Source organism: Heloderma suspectum, chromosome 5 (assembly GCF_057233095.1).
Source record: "Heloderma suspectum isolate Gila_16-S chromosome 5, 16-S_ref, whole genome shotgun sequence".
In the NCBI taxonomy this organism is placed as follows: Eukaryota; Metazoa; Chordata; class Lepidosauria; order Squamata; family Helodermatidae; genus Heloderma; species Heloderma suspectum.
Genome location: NC_139462.1, coordinates 62366951 through 62394709, shown reverse-complemented (window position 1 = coordinate 62394709; position 27759 = coordinate 62366951). Strand labels below are relative to the sequence as shown.

Sequence of the window (27759 nt, the reverse complement as noted above, 5' to 3'; positions counted from 1 at the left end):
CAAAAACTTGGAGCCAGCCCTACTCAAAATGTTTTTTTAAAAAAATCAGTTGGAATTTCAGTGTAAAGGCTTTCAGTAGTTAATGACTTTAGTCTGCAATCATTTACACGCTTACCTGGGAGTAAGTCCCACTGAACTCAGTGGGGCTTACTTCCAAGTAAGCATGTATAGGATTGCACTGTCAGTGAACTTCAGTTGATAGATGTGTGTGTTTTATTGCTATACTTATGGTTTTATCTTTCTGGGTTTTGCTGCTCTGTTTCTTCTTTCAGGTAATGATGTTTTATATTTATTTATTAATATTACCTATATACCGCTTAATATAATACAATCTCTAAGCAGTTTACATCCACAAACACTTTTTTAAAACCCCACTGTTACAATATATAGATAATATTATGTCTATCTCATTTATTTAAAATGATTTTTAGGCTACTTTTAAGGGTGGGACCCTCTGGAGACCCACACCCAGAGACTTTTTAACAGTGAGGGTTTCCCATTTGTTTGTTTGTTTGTTTATTCAATCAATCATTCAATCACCCATCTGGCTGGTCACCCAGACACTCTGGGCAATGTACAACAATAAAAACAGTTCATACAATAAAATTCAACATTAAAAACATCACATTTCTAAAATTACCCTAACCCACCCCAAATGCCTGCCTGAACAACCACGTTTTAAATGCATGGTGGAAGCTCATTAAAGAGGGGGCATGGCGGAGTTCCCTAGGGAGGGAGTTCCACAGAGTGGGGGCCACCACAGAGAAGGCTCTCTCCCTCGTCCTCACCAGCCTAGCTGTCCTGGCTGATGGGACACAGAAAAGGCCATCCGAGGCTGATCTTGTTGAGCGGCCTATCTGGTGTTGCTGGAGGCGCTCCTTGAGATAGGCTGGGCTGGAACCATATAGTTCCAGCTATACGGAACCAACACCTTAAAGGTCAAAACCGACACCTTGAATTTGGCCCGGAAAACAACTGGTAGCCAGTGCAACTCCTTCAGCACTGGAGTGGTGTGATCTCGCCAGCGGCTGCCTTTAATCAGGCGAGCCGCTGCGTTCTGTACCAGTGGCAGCTTCCGAACCATCTTCAAGGGTAACCCCACATAGAGTGCATTACAGTAGTCTAAACGAGAGGAGACCAGGGCATGTACTACCAATAGGAGCAGATGTTTGGGAAGGTAGGGGCGCAGCCACCGTATCAGATGCAGTTGGTACAGCGCTGTCCAGCTCACAGCTGACACCTGAGCCTCCATGGACAGCTGGGAGTCCAAAATGACCCCCAGGCTGCGGACCTGGTCTTTCAAGGGTAAATGTACCCCATTCAACACCAGGTCAACATCCCCCAACCTCTTCTTGTCTCCCACCAAAAGTACCTCTGTTTTGCCAGGGTTCAGCTTCAGCTTGTTCCTCCCCATCCAGCCACTCACCGTCTCCAGACATTTGGACAGGGATTCTACAGCCAACCTTGGTGAAGATTTGAACAAGAGGTAGAGCTGTGTGTCATCCGCATACTGATGACACCACACCCCAAACCTCCTGATGATAACCCCCAGCGGCTTCACATAGATGTTAAATAGCATCGGGGAGAGGATGGAACCCTGTGGCACCCCATGAGTGAATGGCCACGGGTCCAAAACCTCCTCTCCCAGTGCTACCCTCTGGTACCTGCTGGAGAGGAAGGACCAGAACCACCGTAATACGGTGTCTCCAATGCCCAACCCCTCCAGGCAGTCCAGGAGGATACTGTGGTCAACGGTATCAAAAGCCACTGAGAGGTCGAGGAGAACAAGGAAGGAGCATTCACCCCTATCCAGAGCCCTCCTCATATCATCCACCAAGGCGACCAAGGCCGTTTTTGTCCCATGCCCAGGCCTGAAGCCCAACTGAAATGGATCTAGATAACTGGCTTCTTCCAAGTGTGCCTTCAACTGCATCAACACCACCTGCTCAATCACCTTGCCCAAAAACTGCAGATTCGAGACTGGGCGAAAGTTGTTCAGAACTTGGGGATCCAAGGAGGGCTTTTTTAAAAGCGGTCTTTTCACTGCCTCCTTGAGGGCTGATGGTATCACTCCCTCCTCAAGGGAGGCGTTCACCACTGCCTTGATCCCCTCACCCAATCTCTCTCTTCAGCCCATAATGAGCCAAGATGGGCAAGGATCAAGTAAGCAGGTGGTCGGCCTTACAGATGAAAGCACCGTGTCCACTTCATCAGAAGGAAGAAGCTGGAACCGATCCCACAAAACCGGTGTGCCACAGACCGCCTCCTGATCACTAACTGTATCCACAGCGCACGGAATAACACTCCTAATCTGATCAATTTTATCTGTAAAGTGCCTTGCCAAGCCCTCACAGGAGGCCTTAGAATGCTCCAGCGGTTCCAGAGCAACTGGACCGACCAGGTTCCGGACCACTTGGAACAGCCTCCTGGGACAGCTCTCTGCAGACGTGATAGAGGCAGCATAATATTCCTTTTTTGCTGCCTTCACTGCCACGTGATAGGCTGAAGATACAGCTCTAGCCCATGTCTGATCACCTTTGGAGCGAGACTTCCGCCACCAGCGCTCTAGCCGTCTCACCTCCTGTTCCCTTCCATTAAAACCAATTTGCCAGGATTTGCCTCAGCTCAGTAGGCCTTCCAGCCTCTGAACTTCAGTCTGCTTCTGATATGGTAAATATAATGTAGAATCCTGTATAGCCGTGGGAAGTTGGCAGCCATGGGAGCTCATCTTTGTCCAAATACTCAGCTAATTACAGTCGAAAAATGGATAGGATTTGAAAGAATGAAGCATCATATCAAATGCAGCTGCAAGATGTGGCCTTGAGCCAGGCTCAGAGTTATTACCTGAGAAATCTGTGATGGGAACCAAGCACGAGGGGAGAAGGATTGTTTCAGGGTGTTTCTCTGCTCACAGCATTAGCCCAAGAGGGCAGCGCAGAAACACCTTGGTTTGACATACTGATGGTTTATGGGTTAGATTCAGTTGTTGGAACAGAGCAATTATTGATGAAACCAGGGGCCGATCTACATTGCGCCCACCATCGCAATGAATTCGGTGTCCCATCGGGTTAAATGCTCTCGCATTAAAACATGATTATTCACACTCACCCATTTTCCCCATTGCAGTGCTTCATCGAATGCACAAGCTCAGTTCACATTCGAGCACTGTGCTGTTTTCCTGCTGTTTTCCTGCACGCGCTTGTCTGATCTCAGAAGCTAAGCTGGATCGGCCCCGGTCAGTAGTTGGATGGGCAACAGCCTGGGAATCAGGCTTCCTGCACTGAGCAGGGGGTTGTTCTATCCCTTCAAATGAGATTAAGTTTTACCTCCTCCTATCCCCTACTCCAGATTTTTTTTTTTAAATTACGGGGTTATTCTTGCTGAATCGGGGCTTCTCCGGGATTTTTTTTTTTTCTAATTCAGGCATGATCTTTGAAGATTCGAAGTTGTGAAGCTTCACAACTTCGAATCTTCAAAGATCATGCCTGAATTAGAAAAAAAAAAATCCCGGAGAAACCCCGATTCTGCAAGAATAACACCTTAATTTTTTTTAAAAACATCCGGAGCGGGGGATAGGAGGGGGTAAAACTTAGTCTCATTTGAAGGGATAGAACAACCGCCTGCTCAGTGCAGGAAGCCTGATTCCCAGGTGGTCACCCATCCAGCTACTGACCAGGGCTGACCCCGCTTAGCATCCGAGATCAGACAAGTACGTGCACATCCGTGCACAAGCACGGATTGTGCACAATCAGACAAGCGCGTGCACAAGCAAGCCCTTTGCTTGTTGCTGAGGAAACGGGGGCTGCTGAGGAAGCTATGCGATCAGTAGCCGGAAGAAGACATGGGGCCGTCAAGAGCTGTGATTGGACAGGAGGGAAATACAAACACCATCATATATGGACAGGCGGGGGAGGGGACTACGACCAGATATGGTAGCGAAGACGGAAAATCAGAGCACATTAAGGGGAAATACCGGGATATGGGGGTATTGAAAGCGGGAGCACGGAAGTGGGAAATTCCGGTTTCAATTTGATGCGGGTACTGCATAGTGTGAAAGGCAGGCGGTGAAACCTCATTGGAAGCGAAAAAAGGCGGTAAGTGTAGATCCAGCCTACTACTCTGTTTATAAGTTCTTTATACGAAACGACTCCCTGTTTATAAGCTGGAGTAGACTCTTACGAGTCCCCTGGACTGCAAGGAGGTCAAATCAGTCAATCCTAAAGGAAATCAACCCTGAGTGCTCATTGGAAGGACAGATACTGAAACTGAAGCTCAAATATTTTGGCCACCTAATGTGAAGAGAAAAGTCACTGGAAAAGACCCTGATGCTGGGAAAGATTGAAAGCAACAGGAGAAGGTGACGGCAGAGGATGAGATGGCTAGATAGCATCACTGATGCAATGAATATGGACTTGAGCACACTCTGGGAGCGAGCGGAGGACAGGAAGGCCTGGCGTGCTATGGTCCATGGGGTCACAAAGAGTCGAACACGACTTAATGACTGAACAACAATAACACAGGCAAAGAAACTTTGCAGGTGTCAATGTCTCTTATGGCCTAGAACTCTGTCACACCTTCAGTTGTGTTTGCTTGCCAGATTGCTATTTGGGCTTAGTCTCTTTGTGTTCCTAGTAGCCTGTTTAAATCTGGAAAACTCTTAACTGGAATCTGTTCCTAAGCAAGGACTCTGTAACTCTGTTTAGCTCCCTGCCATGGGGATTGCTGCCTCATCTGCTACCCTGGAACATATTAACTTTGGACTTACCCTAACCCCAGACTGTGTTTGCCTGCACTCCTGATGGTAGAGGTCCTACAAGGGAACCTCTCTGCCACCCCAGGACTCTGTTTGTCTGGTCTTTTCTTGCTGAATCCATTTGGCCTGAATTCTCCATGAAAAGTGGACCCTTGTCTGTTTAAACCTGTCTCTTGAATTGATGTTTGCCTTGACACACATACAGTAGAGATCCTGATGTAGAATCTATGGTGTGGACTTCTCTGCCTGTGTATAACTTTATACCCTTAAAACTGCTCCATTAACCACATCTTAAATTGCCTGGAACATTTTCTTGCCTGGGCTATCATGATCCCTGACCTTGCCTGGAACTTAAAATTGTAGAAATCCCAACTTGGAAGCTTTCATTGGACTGATACTTGACATAATTGTAGTTATTAGCCTGAGTCCTGAACGAAAATCTGCCAGGAGCCCTTTCCTGTATAGGTCCTGAGGGAGAAACTTCTCTGCTGCTCAAGACTCCTTCTGGCCTAGTTATTTCCTGAATCCCTGGACTTCCTTCAACTGAGACCCCAGCAATGTGAGATTCTGAAATATGGAACTTCTCCAATAAGCTGGGACTCTGCTTTTCATGACATATTCCTGTAGCCTTGAACCTGAGTCAACTTGCTGTTCCTGTGTATAGAAATCCTGCATTTAGGAACATTGTTATATTGCCTGGGGCTCCAGCCATGTCTCCTCTGGAATTATGGACAATAGCCTGTTCTGAATGTTGTGTTGTGAATCTGGATTTCTAAGTGCTTTGGACCCTTGTTGTCATTCCAAGATTATGTCTCTGACTATAATTATGTACCTGCTCCTGTACTGTCCTTAATCTAAGCCATGTGCCGTTAGTTCGTGAGTTAATTGATTTGTAACTTCTGAGGTTAAGCACTGTGACCTCTCAAGTGTGGTTTGTGTCACCTAATCCAAACCAATAAACCAATGGCACTGAATCCCTGTCTTTGTCAACCCATCCTTAGGTGAAGGAGCTAAGTCGCTCTGACACAATGGAGGGAAATGCACTACATCAGCTTCAGGCTAGCGGAGTCAAGGGAGCCAGTCTAGGGGCCTGTCAGGGGAATGAGGGGGCTTTGCATCCAGTGGACTTAAGGCCGCCTCCAACACACCCCTGCCACCACTCCCGGAACATCCCATTAAGGCCTCTTCCGCTAGTAGTACTCCAATGAGTATAGAGCTTTCTGTGGGCATACCAGGGAGCTCTGCAGTGGATGTGCCCCTTCCTAACCCCTTTCAGTCGACCTTCAGCAGGGATTAGGATTGTTCTGTCAATTTATTCAATTACTTCTATATCTCACCTTTCTTCCCTTATGGACTCTAGGAGGTATGCAAAGGATTCCCAGGCACTGACCAGGCCCAGACCTGCTGAGCTTCAATGAGGTTGTTGCATCATGTGTGTGCCTTCAGACAGTGCCCTGAACCAAGCTAGGCTTTGAGCCCAGGCCCTTTGGCCCAATGCCCCACCCCAAGTATTATGTCTTTTTAACCACACAAGAATTCTGTTAATTCACAAAACAGGGAACAAGATGGTGTTCAGCTGGTGAGTGAATGGTTACTTTCACTGTACAAAGACTGGGAGCATATTTTACCACCTGTGCAACCCCCAGTTGCCATCTTGTCCCAAATTTACTAAACTTCATTGTCACTAAATGCTTCTGAGAGGTACCCAGATTACCTCAATATTGCTGTTACGTGACAGGCAGGGAAAATCAGCTTGTTCCAGTCTATTCATACTTCCAGTTTCAGTTTTTACCTTTTCTGCTCAAGATGGGAACCAGCAAAGGTGACTGCATTAAAAAAAAAAAAAAAAAAGCATCCCAAGCTATAACAATCTAGTATTATTAAACACAGACAGATGAATAGCATGAGGACATAAGAATTTGTAATTTATTCATAAACCGCTAAGCCATCATAGCAAACTTTTTAAATGAAATGTGATAGTTGTTTAAATATTTACCAGCTTGTTGACCTATTTTCTCAGTTAATTAGGGATTGCATTAACAATGTATTGAATACAGGCAGCTTTTAAAATTAAGCAGCCCGACTATTGTGCGTTACATGAAGTTTTTATTTTGTTCAATGAAGCTGGAGAAGGGGAACTCAGCTGAAAATATGTCCCACCCTTTTCAACAGGAATGACACTAAATATATATAAGATTAGATTCATCACTGTTTTTATGACTCAGTAGTCAGATCCAAATCATCTCACTAAATGAGTGTAAGAAGGATATTGATTTTGCAATCCTTTCTATTTTTGTAAGCTTTTTATTGACTTCTGCTGTACAATACTAGGAATACTGGATGGCCTGAGCTATTTTCCAGTGAAAGATTTTGTAGGCCTTTGCTTCTACCGAAAACATATGTGTAAGTTATTGTACTTCATCAAGTTTTGTTGGTGCACTTTTTTATTTCCATCTTTAAGTTCAATCTCTTACTGTGACCTAAACCTATACTTCTGCTGCTAAAAATAGCTCGGGAAAGATGCTGTCCCACAAACTGTTTGGCCTTATCTTAAGGAGAGCCTGTTAGATGTTTGTACCATATATTTCTTAACCTACCCCTGCCCCCCCCCCCACGTTTCCCTCAGATATTTTGGTGTTATTATCTGCTGCTTCGTGCTTAAAATCTTGTATATAATTTTACTTGATTTTAGGGGTTTCATTTTTATCTTTTTTGTGAGCTGCCTTGACTACCATATATTGAGGCCAAAATGCAGGATTTAATGTGTTTAAGGAATAAAACCTGTGGGAGTAAGAAGAGGCAGGCACAGTGCATTCTGTACTTAGGATGGCCACATGTCCTACTTTACACTGGACAGTCCTCTATTTGAAGGACTGTCAAGTCCAAGTCTCCTTTAAAGCTGACACACCATGAGAAGGCAAAGCAGCAGGGGCTTTGAAGTTGTCTGTCAACAGTGAGCATCTGGATAACAGGCTGGGCTGGCACACGGTTACCTGGCCACAGTCTTCTCAACTATGAGAAGATATATTGTATATTTCTATTTAAATTATAATAATTATTTCTAAATATACCTCCATATGTATAAATCGGCATATGCAAATCTGTATCCTCTTACTCAGTAAGCACTGCCACGGTCTCATCCACAGTGGAAATCTGCTTCATGTCAGGCAAAATAGAAAGATATACAGTTTACATGTGGGGCCCTGCAGCAAAATGTTGCAGCATGGAGCACTCCTGCTCAGTGTTCCACCCAGCCATGCCCTCTTTCAGGGTACTCTATTAATTCCTCTCCCTGATTTCTCCCCACCCCTTCCAGCAGTCAGCCGGCATTGCATGCTCAGTCCTCATTGGGCTGTTTTGGGATTCTTTTCGGGGTTCCCCCCTAAATATAGTTTTGTACTTCTGCAAACCTTGAGGGTTCCCCAAGCCTGTGGATCTCTCCCTCTTGCATGTGGAAGGTGGTGGCTGGGCAACATAAGGGCTGGCACTTGGAGAACTGTGTTCACGATTAGTATATATGATGTTTATTCCAAGCTTAAAGAAAAGCAAGCTGCCATGATCAGATCTGAACTTTGGCATCAGGCTGAGCCCATGCCATTAAAACAACAGCCTTTAAATGGCACAACCCTGGTCAGAAGAAAGTTTCTTCCTGAAATTCAGAGTGCTAAAAGGCCGCAAAAGTTGTGACTGGGCCATTGTTGGGGTTTCCTGAGACAACCTGAGGTCTCTCCTGTCTTCAGTAAACCCTTGTTCCAATAGCTGTATCAAACTGACCTGAAGTAGAAAACAAAGCTAATGCCAGCTGTGAGGATTAAACATGCCAGCTTATCAAGGTGCAAATGGCCAAGAGAAGCTTTTTTTCCATTTACACCTGATGAGGAGCCATGTTCCTCTCCGTAAAGGTGGCATTAATTGTGTCTTTGTTTCCTTCTTGGAGATCAATTCGGTAGCCAGCCAGTCTTTGCATCCCATGGATCAATTTTCTTAACTGCCAGTGTTGCTCTGTTTTGTTCTTCTAAACAGGAAAGCTAGCTCAAGTGGCAAACATTTGACCGATTTGAGAAATATCACACACCAAAGCAATGGCATCACAACCTAAGTGAGAAGAGGGGTGAGGGCTTCTCTTTGCTTCAAAAAAAGGGCAGCGAGAGCAGAAACCTTTTTTGCAGAGACTAAATAGGAGGCGACACTCAGTTGCAGAAGAAGAATTTCTATTTCTGGTGGTACCATAAGACAACAAAGGAAACGTAATGGCTACAACAGCCCAGTTTAATGAGCAGGTATGCAGTATTAATTGCATTAAGTGGGACACTTTGAACAAAATGTCTATTCATATTTTCATGATATTTGAAACCAAGGACATCTACATTTCCTAACATCTGTAAAATAGTTACGATGCATCTGTAGTTCAATCAAAAGATGCCAATATGGAGTATATTTGCTTAGATGGTTATATGCAATTGTTCTGTTTCCAGTGTTCTTATTCATTTTTACCATAGGCACACAGACACAGGTGAAGCTACGTGACCTAGAACAGGGGAAAAAAACCATCGCAAGCTGTCAGGTACTCTAAATAACAGCTTTTTTCCCAGGGCCTGATGGGCTGATCCAGTTATACTCTGCCTGCACCAGGACAAAGCTATTTTCTCGGATCTTTCTGAAATGCATCATCTCCCCATTCTCTTGGAGTGCAATGACATTGCTGTCTGGCTCACTAAAGGACACTTCAGTTCGCCTGTGACAATACTGGGAATGGATGCAGCGTAGACCAATAGCCAGTACCATGCCGAACACAGCAGAGCAGCCAAGGAGAACACCAAGTTGAGCTGCTACAAGCTGTGAACCTTTGTGCGGCTTTTCCCCTTCTTCTCCGGAAACAGCCACTTTGGGCATTGTTCTTGTCACCTTCAGGAGTGTGTTCCCAGGCATACCTTTTTTGCCTTTTTCCTGCTGCCCCGGTGCTGTGAGTTCTGCCTGGGGCAGGAAATTTGCTGGACTGTTCTGAGTCACTGGCTGTTTCTCCACCATCTGCCTCGAAGCTGCTGATATGCTTTGGTAGACAGCCGTGTCCTCCTCACTATCTAATTGCTCTGGTGGTGGTGTCCCCATGCCTGAAAGCAGTGAAGGATCCCAAAACTGGACCAACATTGAAGCTGTAATGGGTGGTGCAGACTTGCTTATGCCTGGGTTAGGTGTTGTAGAAACCCCCTTAAAAACAGAGAGATGAAATGCACATTGAACACAACAGCCATATCTTGCCTGTGATTTACAATTTAGTTGTATGTTACTGGATCAAAGCTATTCTTAATAGAGAATATTGAACTCATTATCATTAAAGGAGGATACTCATTAGCCTACTAGAATTGTCACCATTCCAAACAGATAAGTGCTTTCATCACAATTACACACCACTAAAAATGAACATACAGATCAACACTGAATGATACAAAGGATAAAGCACTGGAAGAGAACTTATTTTCTAGGGCCACCATTGAATGGCACACAGAATTCTTATTTTAGAAAGATGACTTAGCTCACAGAAGTATGGCGCCACATTTCTGGCTGTCATAGAAAAGGATGGTGCTTTTCTTATGGCAACACCATTACTTTAGATCAGGGATGGGCAACATGTGGTCCGTGGGCCGCATGTGCTCATCCCCCAAGGGACTTTCACCACCCCCACTGGGTTCTCTGCCTCTGTGGCGCAGCCATGTGGGCACATTCCCAGCCAATCTGCTGAGAAATGAGTGGAGCACACACCTTGTTTCCCAGCAGAACTGCTGGTTCTTCAGGTTAAAAGACACACAAGGATCGCGTGCTCTGTTCCTCTGCAGAACTGCGCTCCAAGTAGATGCTCGCCATATACCTTGTCTCCCAGCAGAAGTGTAGAGAATGCAGCTGCATGGCCACTTCTGGTGGCAATGGTAACTGGCGGGGAAGGAGGGCAGCCCCTGGTAGGTCCAATGCAGCCCCCCAACCCTCCAAAGTTGCTCACCCCTGCCTTAGACATTGGCTCAGAATCCATGGGAAGGGATGTTACAGAATAATTCTTTCACCTCACTTGTCCTCACTTTATAAAACCTTTCAGACATTTATTGAGAAAGACATGAGCATGTAGTTAGTCTGCTGTTCAGTTAAGAACTGGAAAGCAACCTGGAAGTACTTACGCTGAGGTAGCAAAGCTCAGCAGGGGAAATGCAAATAGTCATGGCTGGAATAGCTAAGGTTGCCAAGACCATTTTCATATATGACACTAAAAAGCATATTTGAGTCTCTTGCACAATATATTTTCAGCATGCTAGCCTTGTTAATGTGGGATAGTATGCAGATGAGGGGTAAATTAAATGTGCATTTTGACCAATACAAGTTTCACTTGTATTATTCACGGACTGAAGCACCAACTGGTTTTAACCTCAAGTGTGAAATGATGACGGGGCATTCAGCAGGTGATCTTCTGCACTGAGGACGGGACACAGCAGCTTATCCAGGCAGTCAGAGGATGTCCCACCTTAGCTGTGTCTGATTAAGTGGGAAGTACCTATTCAATGTAGTGAAATATCCAGTCTCTGGAGCATTGCAGTTATACTGCTGTTCCTCCTCCATCAGTGTAGAGATGAGCTCCCATACTGGAGAGAGGGAGCACAACATTTTCATAGAACTAAATGAAATTAAAAGTGTGATTCATATATTAGTAATGAGCAAGCCCCACAGCTTGATATGGTGGCCAGGTGTCCCACTGTTCAGAGGACAGTCCTCTAATTTGGTGAGCTGGTAGAGGCTAATCCTCTATTTGAAGGTGTCCTCCGTTTGATGGGCTGTCCAGTCCAAGTCTGGTCTAAAGTTAAAGAACCAAAAGGAGGGAGAGCGGTCGGGACCTTGAAGCTGCCCATCAGTGGTTAGCGCCTGCACAGCAAACTGAGCAACAGGTACACAGGTCACATGGCCAGTCTTCTCCACTGTGAGATGTTTTGTTCTTCTATGCACATACACATTGTACATATACAAATGCTGTGCAAACTGGTGTCATCTTGGTCCTCCTTTTTAGTGATACCATTCCTTATTGGGGGCAGTGTGTAAGTGGCCACCCAACTCACTGCCAACATGCATCCCCTAACAGATTACCCATGAGGGAGCATGGCCCTTGACAGTTAAAAGGCTGCCCGCCCCGGTAGTAACAACAGTAGGATGAATGCTTCCAAGTGAAATGGATCCAGGGAGGTGCCAGCCAACCTAATCTAACCCTTCTTTCTGTTGTTAGTGCTGCAACTCGTGCCAAGATGCAATCAGGGTGGCTGCTTGCAAATCACCAAAAAAGAGTACAAAAGAGTACACAGATTTGCATAAAATGTATATATACTTATTTACATGTATAGATGCAAATGTATAAATACTTATTATAATTTAAATAGAAATTCAGTACTTCTCACAATAGTGTAGAAAACTGTGACCGCTGACCAGGTGACTTGTGCGCCTACCTGCTCAGTCTGCTGTCCAGGTGCTAACTACTGATGGGCAGCTTCAAGGCCTCCGGCTGCTCCCCCTGCTGATGGTTCTTTATTTTTACCCTGGAATTGGACAGGACAGTCCTTCAAATAGAGGACAGTTTTCTGGCAGACCTTCAAATGGAGGACTGTCCTCTGTAAAAGATGACATGTGTCTACAAGTGCATGGGTAGCCCCTTCCCTCTTTCTCTCTTCCCTCCCATACAGCAGCTGCCAGGGAAGGAACAGATCGCTCTTGCCAGAGGTCTGAACTGATTACATGCAGAGGGCTCTTGAAATGAGCCAGAGGCCCATATTGGGCTCAGGTTGCCTATTGCCATCTTGCTTTCTCTAAACCATCCCCACTATTCCATGCCAATTGCTATCCTCCTCCCATATCATAGAATCATAGCATAGTAGGGTTGGAAGGAGTCTATAAGACCGAGTCCAACCCCCTGCTCAGTGCAGGAATCTAAGTCAAAGCATCCCTGACAGATGGCTGTCCAGCTTGAGTGCCTCCAATGTGGGAGAGCCCACTACCTCCCTAGGTCATTGGTTCCATTGTCATATTGCTCTAACAGCCAGGAAATTTCTCCTGATGTTCAGCCGGAATCTGGCTTCCTGTAATTTGAGCCCATTATTCCATGTCCTGCAGTCTGGGCTGATCGTGAAGAGATCCTGGCCTTCCTCTCTGTGACAGCCTTTCAAGTACTTGAAGAGCGCTATCATATCTCCCCCTCAGTCTTCCATGTGAATCTTAAGTCCACTGGGCAGGGTCTGTATCACTTCTATGTTCACCACAGTGCCCAAGATCATAAGCACAAATAAACATTTAGTAATAGTATCAGTAAAGCTAGCAGTACTGTGAATAGTGGTTGTGGAAAGGGCATGGCCAGTGCCTTGCCTATTGCCTAGCAGCAAACAGAACAGTTTAGCCTCCTGTGTCAGAGCCATTAGCAGCTCGTGGAAGTCACACTGTTCATGAAGAGTATAAACAGTAAAGAAAATAATTCTCTATACACTGTAACTGCCTTTAGAGACTGGCATGGTGGAGAGCACAGAGCAAACATGATCAAAAGGGAGTGGATGTAGTGATTTGCTCCTCCTAAAGTATCTAAATTTAGTGTAAAAAACTAAACAACCAGCTGCCTCCTGTCTATACAATAACTCTAGAATATCAAATGCACATTTAGAACCCAATTCGCTTTGAAGGATTGTGTAAGAACCCAGTGCAGCTCTGTTCAGAGTGGAGTTTAACTTCAGTAGGATTTCAGAGAGTCTACTGCCCTCTAACTGGAATAAGTGAGAACAGCATTCATGCCTCAAAATATACTGACGTGAGGCAGATATAAATGATCTGTGTCAAGATGCACTAACTTGAAAATCAAGTTATTAACTATTCAGCCTTCTGTACAAGACCTGCCATCAAAAATATTGCAGCCCTTTGCTCATGCTCACGGCACAATCCTATGCATGTTTAGACAGAAAAAGGTCCTACAAGTTTTGTAGGACTTCTTTCGGTCTAAACATGCATAGGATTGCACCCTTAGTCTTTCTGAATGCTCGGGGGGGGGGGGTGCAGTTATGAGAACACATCGGAGTTTAGCTTTTCACTACCTTCAGACACTTTGGGAGAAGCAAGCCTCCATAGGCACTTCCTTCTGGTCATGTTTGCTCTGTGGCTTGCACCATGCCTATGTCTGAAGGCAGTTATACTGTGGCGAGAATGATTTGATTCAAAGGCAGACTAATCTTAAAGCTAACTAAATTGCAACTAGTTAAGTACATCAGTTTTGGCAATCCATGCTTATCAAGAAACAGTGAATTACCCCAAGTACAGTCTATATGTGCCAGGTATACTGGACATGATTCCAAAAGGTTAAAAGAATGAATGGGTTACAGTCCAACATAAGTCCTATGTAGAGTAGATCCATTGAAATGAATGAGACATATTAGCCATGGATAACTTAAGTCCCATTCTTTTCAGTGGGTCTACTCTAAATAGGACATGTTAGAGTTTACCCAACTTTTTTTAATGGATTCTTTGTATTTGTAGGCCAGGGCAGCAAGCTTTCAAATAGCAAGGAGTTCTTCAGTCAAGTGTAAACAGGGTTTCTATGCAGTGCAAAAGGCTTCTATCTTGGGACCAGTAGACTCACCATTCCTTTAACCAAGTATTCCACAAACACGCAGCATATTCCCTACAGGGGCTGTGCAGTATCTCTAAAATATGGGGTTCAGTCTATGTCTCCCCACATACACATACCAGACAAGTGTGGCCAAGATTCTTATGAGTTCAAGGACAATTTGTTCACCACATACATGGCTGGAAAGAGAATATGCTCATAAATTGTTTTCAAGCCCACATCATTGCACCATTACAATTTAAATACAGATTAAATCATGATATAAGTTATCATTGAGTTCAGTGACATGAGTATTAAAATGTCATACTTGTGATTCTTTCTGACCGTAGTCATTACTCTCCTGATAAAGAAGCAGCACTAAAACAGCCTGTAAAGCATTTGAATTTGTGCTTGATGACAGATAGTAACTTTACCCATACGGTGTTATATGTGGGGTTTAGCAACATGTTGGGTGATTAGAGCTGTTCTTAGTACATTTTTAAATACTACAGCCTCTGTGAGCCTAGAGCCTGGTACCAGTTGAAATAAATATTTCTAACTTTACAAGATTAGGTTTCTAGCATGATGCAGAATACACAATGCTGTTGCAGAAAAGTTACCATGTGCTGCCAAACCATGTGCCATTTGTTTCTCTAAAACAAATCAGATGCTGACATACCTCCACCTGTCCTTACCTCTGTGCCTTTCTTACAAGTCGAGCCCAACAGTGATATGGGAATACTTGAAGCATTTTCTGTCCTAAAATGTTGGGGAGGAAAGTGTACATTCATTATTTGGCATAATAATACATTGAATTTGCATTCTACATACACATTCCTGGCTGCCACTGGAAATTCCTCTAAGGTTTATTTAAGTTATCAGCTGAAGGTGGGAGGACAGAAAGGATTGCTGAGCTGTGAGAACTATGTGTGGAGTGCTGACTTCTATCATGGAGTCAAATTCATTAAATGAGTTGATACAACTAACATAAATAAACCCACTTTACCAGCCTTTCCTAATTTTCTTGAGCTATGTGAATACACATTTTCAACCTTCTGAGTGCTGTGCACTTACCTTAACACTTTTAATCTCTTATTTTTATATTTGGAGATATACAAATGTTACTCTTTTCTAAATGGCAACTTCAAAGGCTGCAATCCTATACCCACTTACCTGGGAGTAAGCCTCATTGAACTCAATGGAGCTTACCTCTGAGTAGACATGCATAGGTTTTAATTGTAAGTGATGCTGAAGTACCTTGACCATTATCAGGTACATGAGTTCCCCCATTTTGAAAACAGATGTACAGATTTCTCCAGTAATCAGAGTAAATTCATGGGTGCCAAATTTCAGTTTTCTCAGTCACAATTTTAACACTCCTGTGAATCACTGAGGAAGTGAAGCTTTCACACCTCACTCATGCACTTTTATAAATACAATGCACTTCCAATGTTTTAAAAAAGGATCTTTATTCATTTTCAGTTAAAGGCACTGCTACTAGGTAAGTAGCTTTTCATAATACCTAAGCAAAACTCCATTTTAAATGTACAAGTCAACCCCAACTATCTTAAGGGGATTGTTTATGTGTTAAAATATACTTGAGCAAGTCACCTGTATGAACCACACCTTGATTTTTGTTTAGGGCCTAACTACACATGATACCAGTGATGTGATTAGCAATTATGCTTAAAAAAAAATACTGGGGGGCAGGGGCGGGGAGGCAACAGTCATCAGCACTGCAGCACATGAGGAGGAAAGGTTTAATCCTTCCCTCCCCAGCCACAATCTCAATAAAATCTCTACCACCCTCTTCTTGCTTCACATGAAATGGCTACCACATGAACTCTGGAGCCCCAAGCCATTGACAGGAATGTTACGCAGTAACATGGAGACAAACTACATGGCAGTGGCCAATCAATTTAGTGACCTCCTATACATGAACATCTCATTGTGCTGCCAGATGGATGCCATTTCAGCTAAATTTAAAGTGGCAGCCATTTTGTGTTTAGCAAGTCTTAGTCCTACACTTGGCCAATGTTGTGAACGTTTGTAAGCTCTGTACTGCAAATAATCTAGCATTAAAATTAACAGTGCAAACCTATACATGTCTACTCAGAAGTAAGCCCCACTGAGTTCAATGGGACGTATTCCCAAGTATGTATAGGATTGCTGCCTAAGTGATGTATTGACACACTTAAAGTGAAACATAAACTTGTGTGTGTGTGTGTGTGTGTGTGTGAGAGAGAGAGAGAGAGAGAGAGAGAGAGAGAGATCAAGAAGCAGCACACACAATCTCTTAGGATCATGTCATGTCTGGCAAATCCAATATTCCTAAGCCTAAGTGAAAGAACTATATGAATAACATGACATGTAATGCCCAGACAGTACCCATTGTATGTGCTGTGACTGGAAGAATATTCTTGTGCTATGAGGCTGAGGTCCTGGAACTGAAGTGACGACTCCAGTATGAAATCGCCATCTGTGCCACTTCCATTAGCTTGCCTTTCTCCGCTGTGACTGATGGCATGTGAGGTGACCAAGTCTGCAAGGGATTCAGATTGAAACTTTCCATTGTCAGGGAGCTCAGAGACTTGTCGTCCACTGTAAGCTGGATCCAAAACCAGTGTTGCTGCAATCCAAGTCAGGCTGGTAGGTGTAAATTTTGCAAACTGAGTTAAGATGGTGTTAGGAATAGAACGTTCTTGGTGGAAGGGAAGACAAAGCAAAATATTAAAAATAAAATACTGAGCAAACATTTTTGAAAATATTGAACATCTTACATTTACATAAATTGTTCATATCCCAAACCATTATCATGTTTGTTAGGAGGACATAAATATTGGCTTACTGGATCAAAAAAAGATACATCTAATCCATTATTTTGTTTCCAACAGCAGCCAGCCAAACACCACTGTAGAAGCTCACAAGTAGGGCATTGACCATGTAACATCCTATGAACATAACAAGTTGTCTTATAATGTCAGAATACTGGTCCATCTAGATGAGTACTGTCTATCTTCAGCTTTTCCTAACTTGGTATCCTCCAGACGTGTTTTGTCAATAGGCTATGGTTCTTTTTGGATATTCAGAGGCAATGAACACACCAGTGGGTGAAGGAAAGAATTTTATTTAGCTGAAATAGGCTAATGAAGCAAGAAATACAAGACAATACATTCAAAGCATAAAGCATACATTCCTTCAGTCACCAGGAACCCCACATTCTTATCAGTTAATAACAGTGATGAATGACTCCAAAGGCCTGGCCTGTAGTACTTGTCGATGCAGCCCATGGAGAAGTTCTTTGGAGTAGCTCATCACTGTTCTTATCCGATTTGCTGATCTTAAGATAAGAATATGGGATTCCCGCACAGGAGGGCCATAAGTAGAAGATATCGTCATCTGGACACACACACACCCATAAACATTTGTGAATGAGGCAGGGCAATGGTGCCATAAAAGCCTCATCTGGAAGCACCCCTGAAAATTGAGGGGGTCACTAAAATCAATGGGACTTATTTCCAAGTCAATGAGCTTAGAATCCAGTCTAGCATGGAAGCCTTGTGGCAAATTTAAGCCATGTGACAGATAATATAAGTGTGAAACAATGTAGAGACCTATAGACAAGTCCCACTGGAAAAAAAAAATGTGTAACAGATGAAGACATACCTTTGCCTGCTGTAAATGCTCCTTTGAGATCACTGGGCTCCTGCAGAGGTGTTGGCTTTATAGCACTGGAGGCTACACTACTTTCAGTAATGGTTCTGTTTTGTGTTTGTTGAGATACAGTGGAAGATTCAATCCTTGCCCAGTAAACAAAGTATGACTGGACGACCGATAAACTGTTTTTTAAAAGTATTTGAAGAAAGGGTTTAGTCATTCTGCACAATTAATAAGTCATCACAGCATTTGGAAAATCAAAGGGAATTTTTAAAATCTACAAACAGAATTAGTGCAAAGGACATTAAAGGATTAGCTCATAACACTTTAAAAATGTTGAAATGATAACAAATAAACAGCCAAAACCGTAGTGAAAGGGAAGTAAGCAAAGTCACAGTTAGAGCTAATCAAAACATAATTGTGTGTCTCTCTCCTAATTTAACCAGCTTTTTAAAAATTAATTTTACATTTGACAAAAATAGTTCTGCTTGAAAAAATTTTGGTTAAAGCTACAAGTGATAGTCAGGAAGCATAAGAAAATCTTTCGCTTATTTTTAATTGAGACCAAGTATATATACTTGTACTTAATGTAACTCATCTGAGCATTTTTAACCCCGCTGGCCATTGCTATTGTCTATTATGTTAGACATACCTTCTTACAGACAGCAGATCTCATTTTATCTGACTATACAAAGAAAGTAAGGAAATGTAAGTGAGCATCATCCTAGGGCCTCGAACACATCAGAATGGGCACTATCGAATTTGGCACTAGCGCTAACATAAATTACATTATGCTGGCATCTGTGACCTCTGGCACAGTGCCTATAGTGGAAAACCCGTTGCTCCAGCAAATATTATTGACGTTTCAGTTCGGGATAGATGGATTTGGTAAAAACTGTTCCCTCTGGGTTTCGTGGATTTTCAGGTGCCTTTCATTCCATTGTCCACTCATTGACAGAATCAGATTTTTTCCAATGTCCTGAAATTCTGATTTCAGGAATCAGATTTTTCCAATGTCCTGAAATTCAAAAATGTGCAACCCCCCCCAGTGCCCAAATCCCGCCCCCCAAAAAAACTTAAATGGAATGGTCCACTAATGCCTTTTTGCATAATAGCTTCATGGATTGTTTCAGAACTATGACTTTAGCAGAAGGCAATTTACTATACAGGTAGAAGTATCAATGACTCCATGTCAAAATCATATATAGTGCAATCCTTTACAAAGGTCCCACACAGTTCAATGAGGCTTACACCCTAGTAGAGGGTGGGGAACATGTGGCCCTCCAGAAGTTGGTGAGCTGCAGCTCCCATCAGCCTACCCAGCATAGCCAACGGTGAGGAATGTTGGGAGTTGAGGTACAACAAAATCTGGAGGGACACAAGTTGCCCACCCCTGCCCTAGGAAGTATGTTTGGTACTGCAGTCTTATGGTAAATTTATACAACCAAAATTCAGTTGATCAGTCTTGCCATTTGGTGGCATGATTAATTAGTTTGTGCTAGACTTTTCCACAGATTTTGAGGTTCCAAGTTACCAGATATGTTTACCCGAGCAAAGCTGATCTATGCCAGAGTCCATGGTTCTTCCCAATTTGTATTTCCCAAATCTACATGCAATTTAAAGATATAAAATAAAACATTAAAACAATGCTTTCCACGCTGACTTTAAAAAACAAAGGAGTAGGAGAAAAAAATCCAGAAAAAGTATTAAAATCCTGTGTTTGGCATTTGAAACAAGTCACTGGAGCGCTGTTTGTCCGGTATAAAAAGGCTCCTGGAAGCAGCAATTTCCATCAGTTCGTTCAACCTATTATTAATGCATATATTGTTATTAATATTAATAATTTTAAATTTTCTTTAACTGCGGGCACATGGGATTTTAGTTGTTTCAAAAAGAAACCTTCCCGCTATGATATAATCCACATTTCCATTTTTTCTTTCTTTCTACAGCTGTAATCATTATGTTTTTGTATCATTATTAAATTATTTTCTATAGGAAAATGGGTCAGGTTTTTAACTTATTAATGACTACTGATTTTATTTATTTATTTATTTATTTATTAAATTTATTAATCGCCCATCTGACTGGTCACCCAGCCACTCTGGGCGATGTACAACCCACCATAAAACAATTTAAAACAATAAAATTTTACCATAAAAATTTTTTTTAAAATACCCTAGCCCACCCCAAATGCCTGCCTGAACAACCACGTTTTTAATGCACGACGGAAGCTCATTAAAGAGGGGGCATGACGGAGTTCCCTAGGGAGGGAGTTCCACAGAGTGGGGGCCACAACAGAGAAGGCCCTCTCCCTCGTCCCCACCAGTCTAGCTGTCCTGGCTGATGGGACACAGAGAAGGCCATCCGAGGCTGATCTTGTTAAGCGGCCTGTCTGGTGTTGCTGGAGGCGCTCCTTAAGATAGGCTGGGCCGGAACCATATAGGGTTTTAAAGGTCAAAACCAACACCTTGAATTTGGCCCGGAAAACAACTGGTAACCAGTGCAACTCCTTCAGCACTGGAGTGATGTGATCTCGCCGGCGGCTGCCTTTAATCAGGCGAGCCGCCGCGTTCTGTACCAGCTGCAGTTTCCGAACCGTCTTCAAGGGTAACCCCACGTAGAGCGCATTACAGTAGTCCAAACGAGAGGAGACCAGGGCATGTACTACCGATGGGAGCAGATGGTTGGGAAGGAAGTGGCGCAGCCGCCGTATCAGATGGAGTTGATACAGCGCTGTCCGGCTCACAGCTGACACCTGAGCCTCCATGGACAGCTGGGAGTCCAAAATGACCCCCAGGCTGCGGACCTGGTCTTTCAAGGGTAGCCGTACCCCATTCAACACCAGGTCAACATCCCCCAGCCTCCTCTTGTCTCCCACCAAAAGTACCTCGGTCTTGTCAGGGTTCAGCTTCAGCTTATTCCTCCCCATCCAGCCACTCACCGTCTCCAGACATTTGGACAGGGATTCTACGGCCAACCTTGGTGAAGATTTGAATGAGAGGTAGAGCTGCGTGTCATCCGCATATCGATGACACTGCACCCCAAACCTCCTGATGATAGCCCCCAGTGGCTTCACATAGATGTTAAATAGCATCGGGGAGAGGATGGAACCCTGTGGCACCCCACAAGTAAGTGGCCACGGGTCCAAAACCTCCTCTCCCAGTGCTACCCTCTGGTACCTGCCGGAGAGGAAGGACCGGAACCACCGCAATACAGTGTCTCCAATGCCCAACCCCTCCAGGCGGTCCAGGAGGATACCGTGGTCAATGGTATCAAAAGCCACTGAGAGGTCGAGGAGAACAAGGAAGGAGCATTCACCCCTATCCAGAGCCCTCCTCATATCATCCACCAAGGCGACCAAGGCCGTTTCTGTCCCATGCCCAGGCCTGAAGCCTGACTGAAATGGGTCTAGATAATCAGTTTCTTCCAAGTGTGCCTTCAACTGCACCGCCACCACCCGCTCAATCACCTTGCCCAAAAATGGCAGATTTGAGACTGGGCAAAAGTTGTTCAGAACTTGAGGATCCAAGGAGGGCTTCTTTAAGAGCGGTCTTATCACTGCCTCCTTGAGGGCTGATGGCATCACTCCCTCCTCAAGGGAGGCGTTCACCACCGCCTTGATCCCCTCACCCAGTCTCTCTCTGCAGCTCATAATGAGCCAAGATGGGCAAGGATCAAGTAAGCAGGTGGTCGGCCTTACAGATGAAAGCACCTTGTCCACTTCATCAGGAGGAAGAAGCTGGAACCGATCCCACAAAACCGGTTTGCCACAGGCCGCCTCTTGCTCACTAACTGTATCCACAGTGTGCAGAGTAACACACCTAATCTGATCAATTTTATCTGCAAAGTGCCTTGCCAAAGCCTCACAGGAGGCCTTAGAATGCTCCAGTGGTTCCGGAGCCACAGGACCGACCAGGCTCCGGACCACTTGGAACAGCCTCCTGGGGCAGCACTCTGCAGACGCGATTAATTGATTAATAATTATGAGGGTACGCAAACATCAGCAGTTATTGTTCTGAAGCCAGGAATTCATACAGGAAGACAAGCAGAATGGAAGCCAACGGCTATCAAAATGGTGGAACAATAATGTTTTGTGCAGTGGCAGAACTGGGGGAACCTGCTCATCTCTAACTAGTACCACCTCCAGCTAATCAGGAACAAATTTCAGACATGTGGAAGCTCCCTTATAGATCATTATGTTCAACTCAGTGGTCACTATGGACAAATAAAAGCTTTTAGAATTGTGGTTTCTGTGTCAAGAATCCATACTACACTCTTATCCTATCCCCAGTGAATACTGCAAAGAACCAGCTAAAAAGACTTCCTCAGAAAGACATCAGTCATGGTTAGCAATAAAAAATTTCTTACAAGAACCTGATGTCTCCAATGGGCTGATCTGGTGCTTTCCACACAAAGGACAGGTTTCTCTTCAGTGACTTGTCCGAATGGGTGACAGTGTCGCCATCTTCAAAACAAGTCAGCAGTTTGGAGCCAGGAGGAATGTACACAAAAGTGCCAGCAATTTGATCATTTGATACCCTACGAGCTTGAAGCATAAAGCCCATGAAATCACGTGTGCTTCTGACTGTGACTGGAAACAAAGAGGAAGTTACACAAGACCATAAGCCTTTGGAAATACATTTTAATATTTGTATTGTGGAATTCTGCATCTACATTCCATCATGGGAAATGTGTTGGTATTACGTCTTTCGTGCATTCATTCATTCATTCATTCATTCTCTCATATATATGTGTGTGTGTGTGTGTGTGTGTGTGTGTGTGAGAGAGAGAGAGAGAGTCTTTGTTACTTTATCAACCAGAGTCAGGGTTAGTATGAGATTGGAAGACTAGAAGGTTACACCTAAAAGGTTCTCAAGCCCTTCTGTTCTAGACCTCTTTGATTTCTACCATCTCTCTGGGTTCATTACCACCACCAGGCCCGAATCTCACACACTGTGTCACCATTTCTAATTTCCACATGAGAATCCAGCTTCCTATCCCTTACATTTTTCACCACTACTCCCCCCACCCACTCTCCAGAACACACTATGGTCCCACTCCTTCTAAGCCCAGGTCCATGCTTACTTAGCCTATTGAGTGCCACGTTGAAGCACCATGTCCCCATAAAATTCTGGATGTATGTAATGGGAGGTGGGGGTGGCAGCCAGGAACAGAAAATACCGTTTTTATGCTTCTACCTATGGAGCACCAGTTTTGAACATGTTGCTTTTTTTGAAGCAGTGATTCTTGTTTATTTCCTGAAACTCCCCCCCCCCACCACCACACACACACACTTCGGAAAGGGTGTCCATTCCACCCCCTTCACAGCATAGCCATAGATAGATAGATAGATAGATAGATAGATAGATAGATAGATAGACAGACAGACAGACAGACAGACAGACATATAGATATATAAGACTTTCATATACGTATGACTGAATTGGTATGTTTGCATAGGAGATGTTATGCTGCTGACTAGCATTCTCATCAACTCCAGGTTTAATTAAAGGGTGTTAATCTTCAAACCACAGATATATGAAAGTCATCATGGCTTAGTTAAGAATTTAAATGATGAGTCCTCGTCTTATTTAACCTCTGACAAGATACTCAGTTCAGTTACTTCTTAGGATCAAATGTTAATACACAAGATAGTAAAATATACCTTCATTCAGGAGTGTAATTCTAACTCAAAAAGAAGGGAAGCCGCCCAATATGATATACTGCTATCAAACTACCATAGTAGTCCTGACTAGTACAATGGATCACAAGCACAAAACAAAAACTAGAATATGCATACAGCCAATAACTCAAGCACATAATCTCATTCACAGTCTACACATTAAGGGCACAATCCTATGCATGTTTAGGCAAAACGAAGTCCTACAATTCTCAGAATGCTCCAGCCAGCATGGCTGGCTGGAGGGATACTGGGAATTGTAGGGCTTTTTTTCTGTCTAAACGTGGATAGGATTGTGCCCTAAGTCACACAACATATCACACACATATATGTAGCCTATTATCAAGGAATTAGGCATTTATAAAATGGGTAAATTTCTCTAGCCTGTCTTTTTTTAGGAGAAAGAGGGTTTTATAGATGGAGTACAATACGGTAATGAAATGTTGTTACATTTATATTGTTTTCTGTTAACCTAAGACTTCAATACTGAGACTCCAAATAGGCTGGGCCCATCTGCCCCCCACCCCCCACTTTCATAGAATGCAGGCAATTTATCTGTTTCTCTAAAGGAGAGATGAAAGAATGTGCAATGTTTGGTGGTGACAATTACAAATAATGTCAACAGTTAGCTTTCATACAGCATATATTACAGAGTGTTTAAGTTTTCACAGAAATTATCTCACTAATCCTTACAACTGCCCTGTAAAGTAGGACAATATTGTTATCCCATATTCCAGATGTGAAGCTGAGGCTGAGAGAGCGTAGCTGGTCTAAGCCCATCTACTACGTTTATAGCAGACACAGTACTTGGGCCATAGATTTCTTGGGTCACATCTCACATTTCTGAGCCACTATTTGCTGCAGTAGCTCTCATGGACCAGGGGTCTACAAATATGGTTGCCAGGATAGCCAGCAGCAAATATAAATGTAATTCTGGTGACTGGCAGAAAAAGCCTCTGGTATACTTTACCACAGGATTAAGTCTATTAAAAAATCCGGGGCAACTCAGAGAGGCAGAGTGCCTCTTTTAGAATGGAGCCTGGCTGCATGTTACGCTAGGACACAAGATCAGCATCATGGGTTGGAGGAAGGGGTTGCCGTATGAACACTTGCAGCTCCTCCCCTGTAAAACCCCCTCACCAGATAATGGGTTATAAAAGGGGCACACTTTAGGACTGTTCAGTTGCTCCACCTTCACGCATATAACAAATGGGTAGAGTTTGAAGTCCCATTTTCCCTTCCACGTGTTCACTGTACACATGGAGAAGGAATGAGTGACCACCAGGTCCTTTGCCCCTTTTGAGAAGGAAATAAGAATGGTGAGCTTCACTGGCTGTTAGACAAAACAGTTGGCTATGAAGCCTTGTTAAAACTTGTGGGCCCTCACAAATAATCCAAGCAATGGCTTCTCTTTCTTATTTTAAAACACTGGTTGTAAAGAATGCAAGTATAGTGGTATCTTCCAACCTTTATTTACCTAGTGGACTAGCCATTCAATTAAGCTAATAGCATGATAACTTGTTATAACGATGATGAGCAATGATTTGGAATGTTCTATTGATGCTGTTTCATGGAGTTTTGAGATCGTCATTTTGCGGGGCTGTTATGACTGGTGGTTTTGACAATAAACTTGATTGTTTGATGTAAGCATATAGCAAGAAGCATAGAATGCTGCTGGCCCAATAGTGTGCAGTGACACTTATACAGAAAGGTCTCTGCTCTCTCATTCTAGAGCCTTATAGCAAGCAGAACTCCTATGATTCTTTTGATGCTGCAAAAGTAAGACTCTGTTTGCTGAGACACTAGAGCTTCCACAGCAGGAGGCCAAGTCATCTCCTTTGGCAAGGGCTAACAGGAAATAGTCTGTAACTGGCAATGCTCCATGCACTGTGTGTGAAAAATACTGGTATTTTGTTCCAAACAATGCCACATGCAGGCTATTCCTCTTGTAATATATGTAAGCGTGACTGCATTACAATTTTGTACATGTGCTAAAGCTCCATTCTTGAAACCTAATGCAGATTAACTATCACATACATTTTATGTGCAAAAGTTTCCTCTTAAGTAGTGTATGTTCAGAACATACTCCTTGGGTGCTCATCATTGCAAAGTATACCTCACCTAAGTATTTTTGAAAAGTTTCCCTGACCATTTGAGTATTGCAATTTTCCTCTTGCTCTTACATCCACTTACCATTTTTTAAATTCATTCTTCTATTCATTCAGTTCTGTCCTCCTACATTGGGGGTGGGGGGAGAGACAAACGCAGACTATCCTCCACCGCAAAAAGCTATTAAGAAATGTGTTTCCCAATATAAGGTAGGCAGAAAAAATTGAGAAGCATTAAATGCATCGTCTCTGACCTCAAAGTAAACTTATATACTTCCCTTTCTGGAAAATATTGTAATTAGTTGCTACTCCTTACCTGGAACTTTGTCACCTGGAAAAAAGGACATATTGGTGTGGATGGTAATATAGTTATTTTGTGGATTCTGAAGGTGAGCTCTGATATGTTTGGGCCTCATATCAGTACACGCTGAAAGACTGGCACCATGGGAGAATGCTGCAGCGTATGAAACCAAGCATAGGGTAGTAAATGCCCACACAACGAGAAGTGCCTGGACTTTCATCTCATCCTCAACCTGTCAGGAAAAAGACATTAGACTGGAAGCACAGTAATAACATCTCTCTATATAAAAAGATGCAGCATCTATGAAGTTATACCAGTGACATGTTTGAATTTCAGATTTAGTTGAAGCTGGGGTTTTCAAACACTTTGGACTTCAATAAAGGGGAATTTAATCATGGAGCTCTGCCCTGGTTAGTCACAAAATAAAACATTTTGAGAACAAAGCAGGCTTTGACATATTCTGGAAGTGTAAAAAAGAAAAAAGCCATTCTTGCAGGGTTGTAACCTAAAATGCTATGCCAATACACTTCTGGCTCGTGGCAATCAGGCAGTTCATGGACTCCCTGACGCAGCGGCTGTGCTGCAAGATGTGTGCTGGCAGTGGGCAACACCAGAAACTTCCAGGGACCTTTTTCAGACATTGTTTAGCACACAGGGGATAGACAGCAGCTACTCAGTTTTTGTGCGCAGTTCAGAGAACATTGCCACAGCTAAGGTGCGCATTGCAAGGAAGTAATATTTTCCCAGCTTTCAACCCTCTCTCCTGCCACCTCCTCTTTCCACTTGTAATTGTGGCAGCCTATCAGGAAAGGCAGCTCTCCATGAAAGGTTAGCTGTGTCCATGAGTTTTTAAAGCCATCTCTGTCATGTCCCTAGACAATTTTGAGCCATTTGGCATGTGAATTATACCATCTTACAACTCCTTAAGCTCATACACAAGAATGCAGTCATGGGCCCAATCCAGTCCGGCTTATAGACTTCCCTACAACCTCTAAATGTGTCTGATCAGATGCCATTGAATACTGAACTGTTTCTTCTCAGCTTTAAACAGAAAGGGGTAAGATGGACAAAGGCTGATGTTTAGTTCAGCCCTATTCCTCCAAAATGATTTCTGCACCCATTTATTTATTAATGAGAATGTAAGGCCACATAAGGGAATGAATCCCTTTTTAAAAACCCAGCCCCAGAATTAGCAGAGGGTTTGAACAAAGGAGTTGCCCTCTTGCCTACCATCCAATATTATCCCCGCTAGAGCTGTTTTCCCCCCAAGAAGTGAAATATGCACATACACCAAATTATTTTAAGTGTACTAGATTATACCCCCCGCCCCAATTTTGGTTTTGCCTTATAAAATCTCCTTTTAGTATCCGATACCACAGTTGCATTAACATTGTCAGTTACTTACCTTGGGACACATGTTCCTTCAGACACTCAGCAATTTTCTCCCTCAGCCTGTCAGGCAAACATCCTTTAAGGAAAAAAGTTCTTTACTTTCTCCACTAATGGGAAGCGCGACAGCTGTTGCCGCTAATACCTAATACCTACAGGAACTCTGTCAGTGCTCAAATCCAGTTTTAATCATGTTAGTTTTCTTCACACTCTACTCATCCACTTAAAGGGGTGGGGGAGGAACCCCACAACAGTACCAAGGTT

At 43.4% G+C, this 27759-nt stretch overlaps 1 protein-coding gene across 1 annotated transcript; it reads right to left on the bottom strand.

Annotated features, from left to right (window-relative positions):
- Window positions 1–9005: 9005 nt before the first annotated feature.
- REELD1 (reeler domain containing 1) lies at window positions 9006–27523 on the bottom strand. Its single transcript, XM_084860268.1, has 7 exons — window positions 27512–27523; window positions 26122–26338; window positions 22386–22608; window positions 18027–18199; window positions 16749–17061; window positions 15056–15119; window positions 9006–9961 (listed from the first exon to the last, which is right to left on the bottom strand). The coding sequence occupies exons 1-7, from the start codon at window positions 27521–27523 to the stop codon at window positions 9323–9325; spliced, it is 1641 nt and encodes a 546-aa protein (XP_084716394.1). The 3' UTR covers window positions 9006–9322.
- Between the last annotated feature and the right edge of the window lie 236 nt (window positions 27524–27759).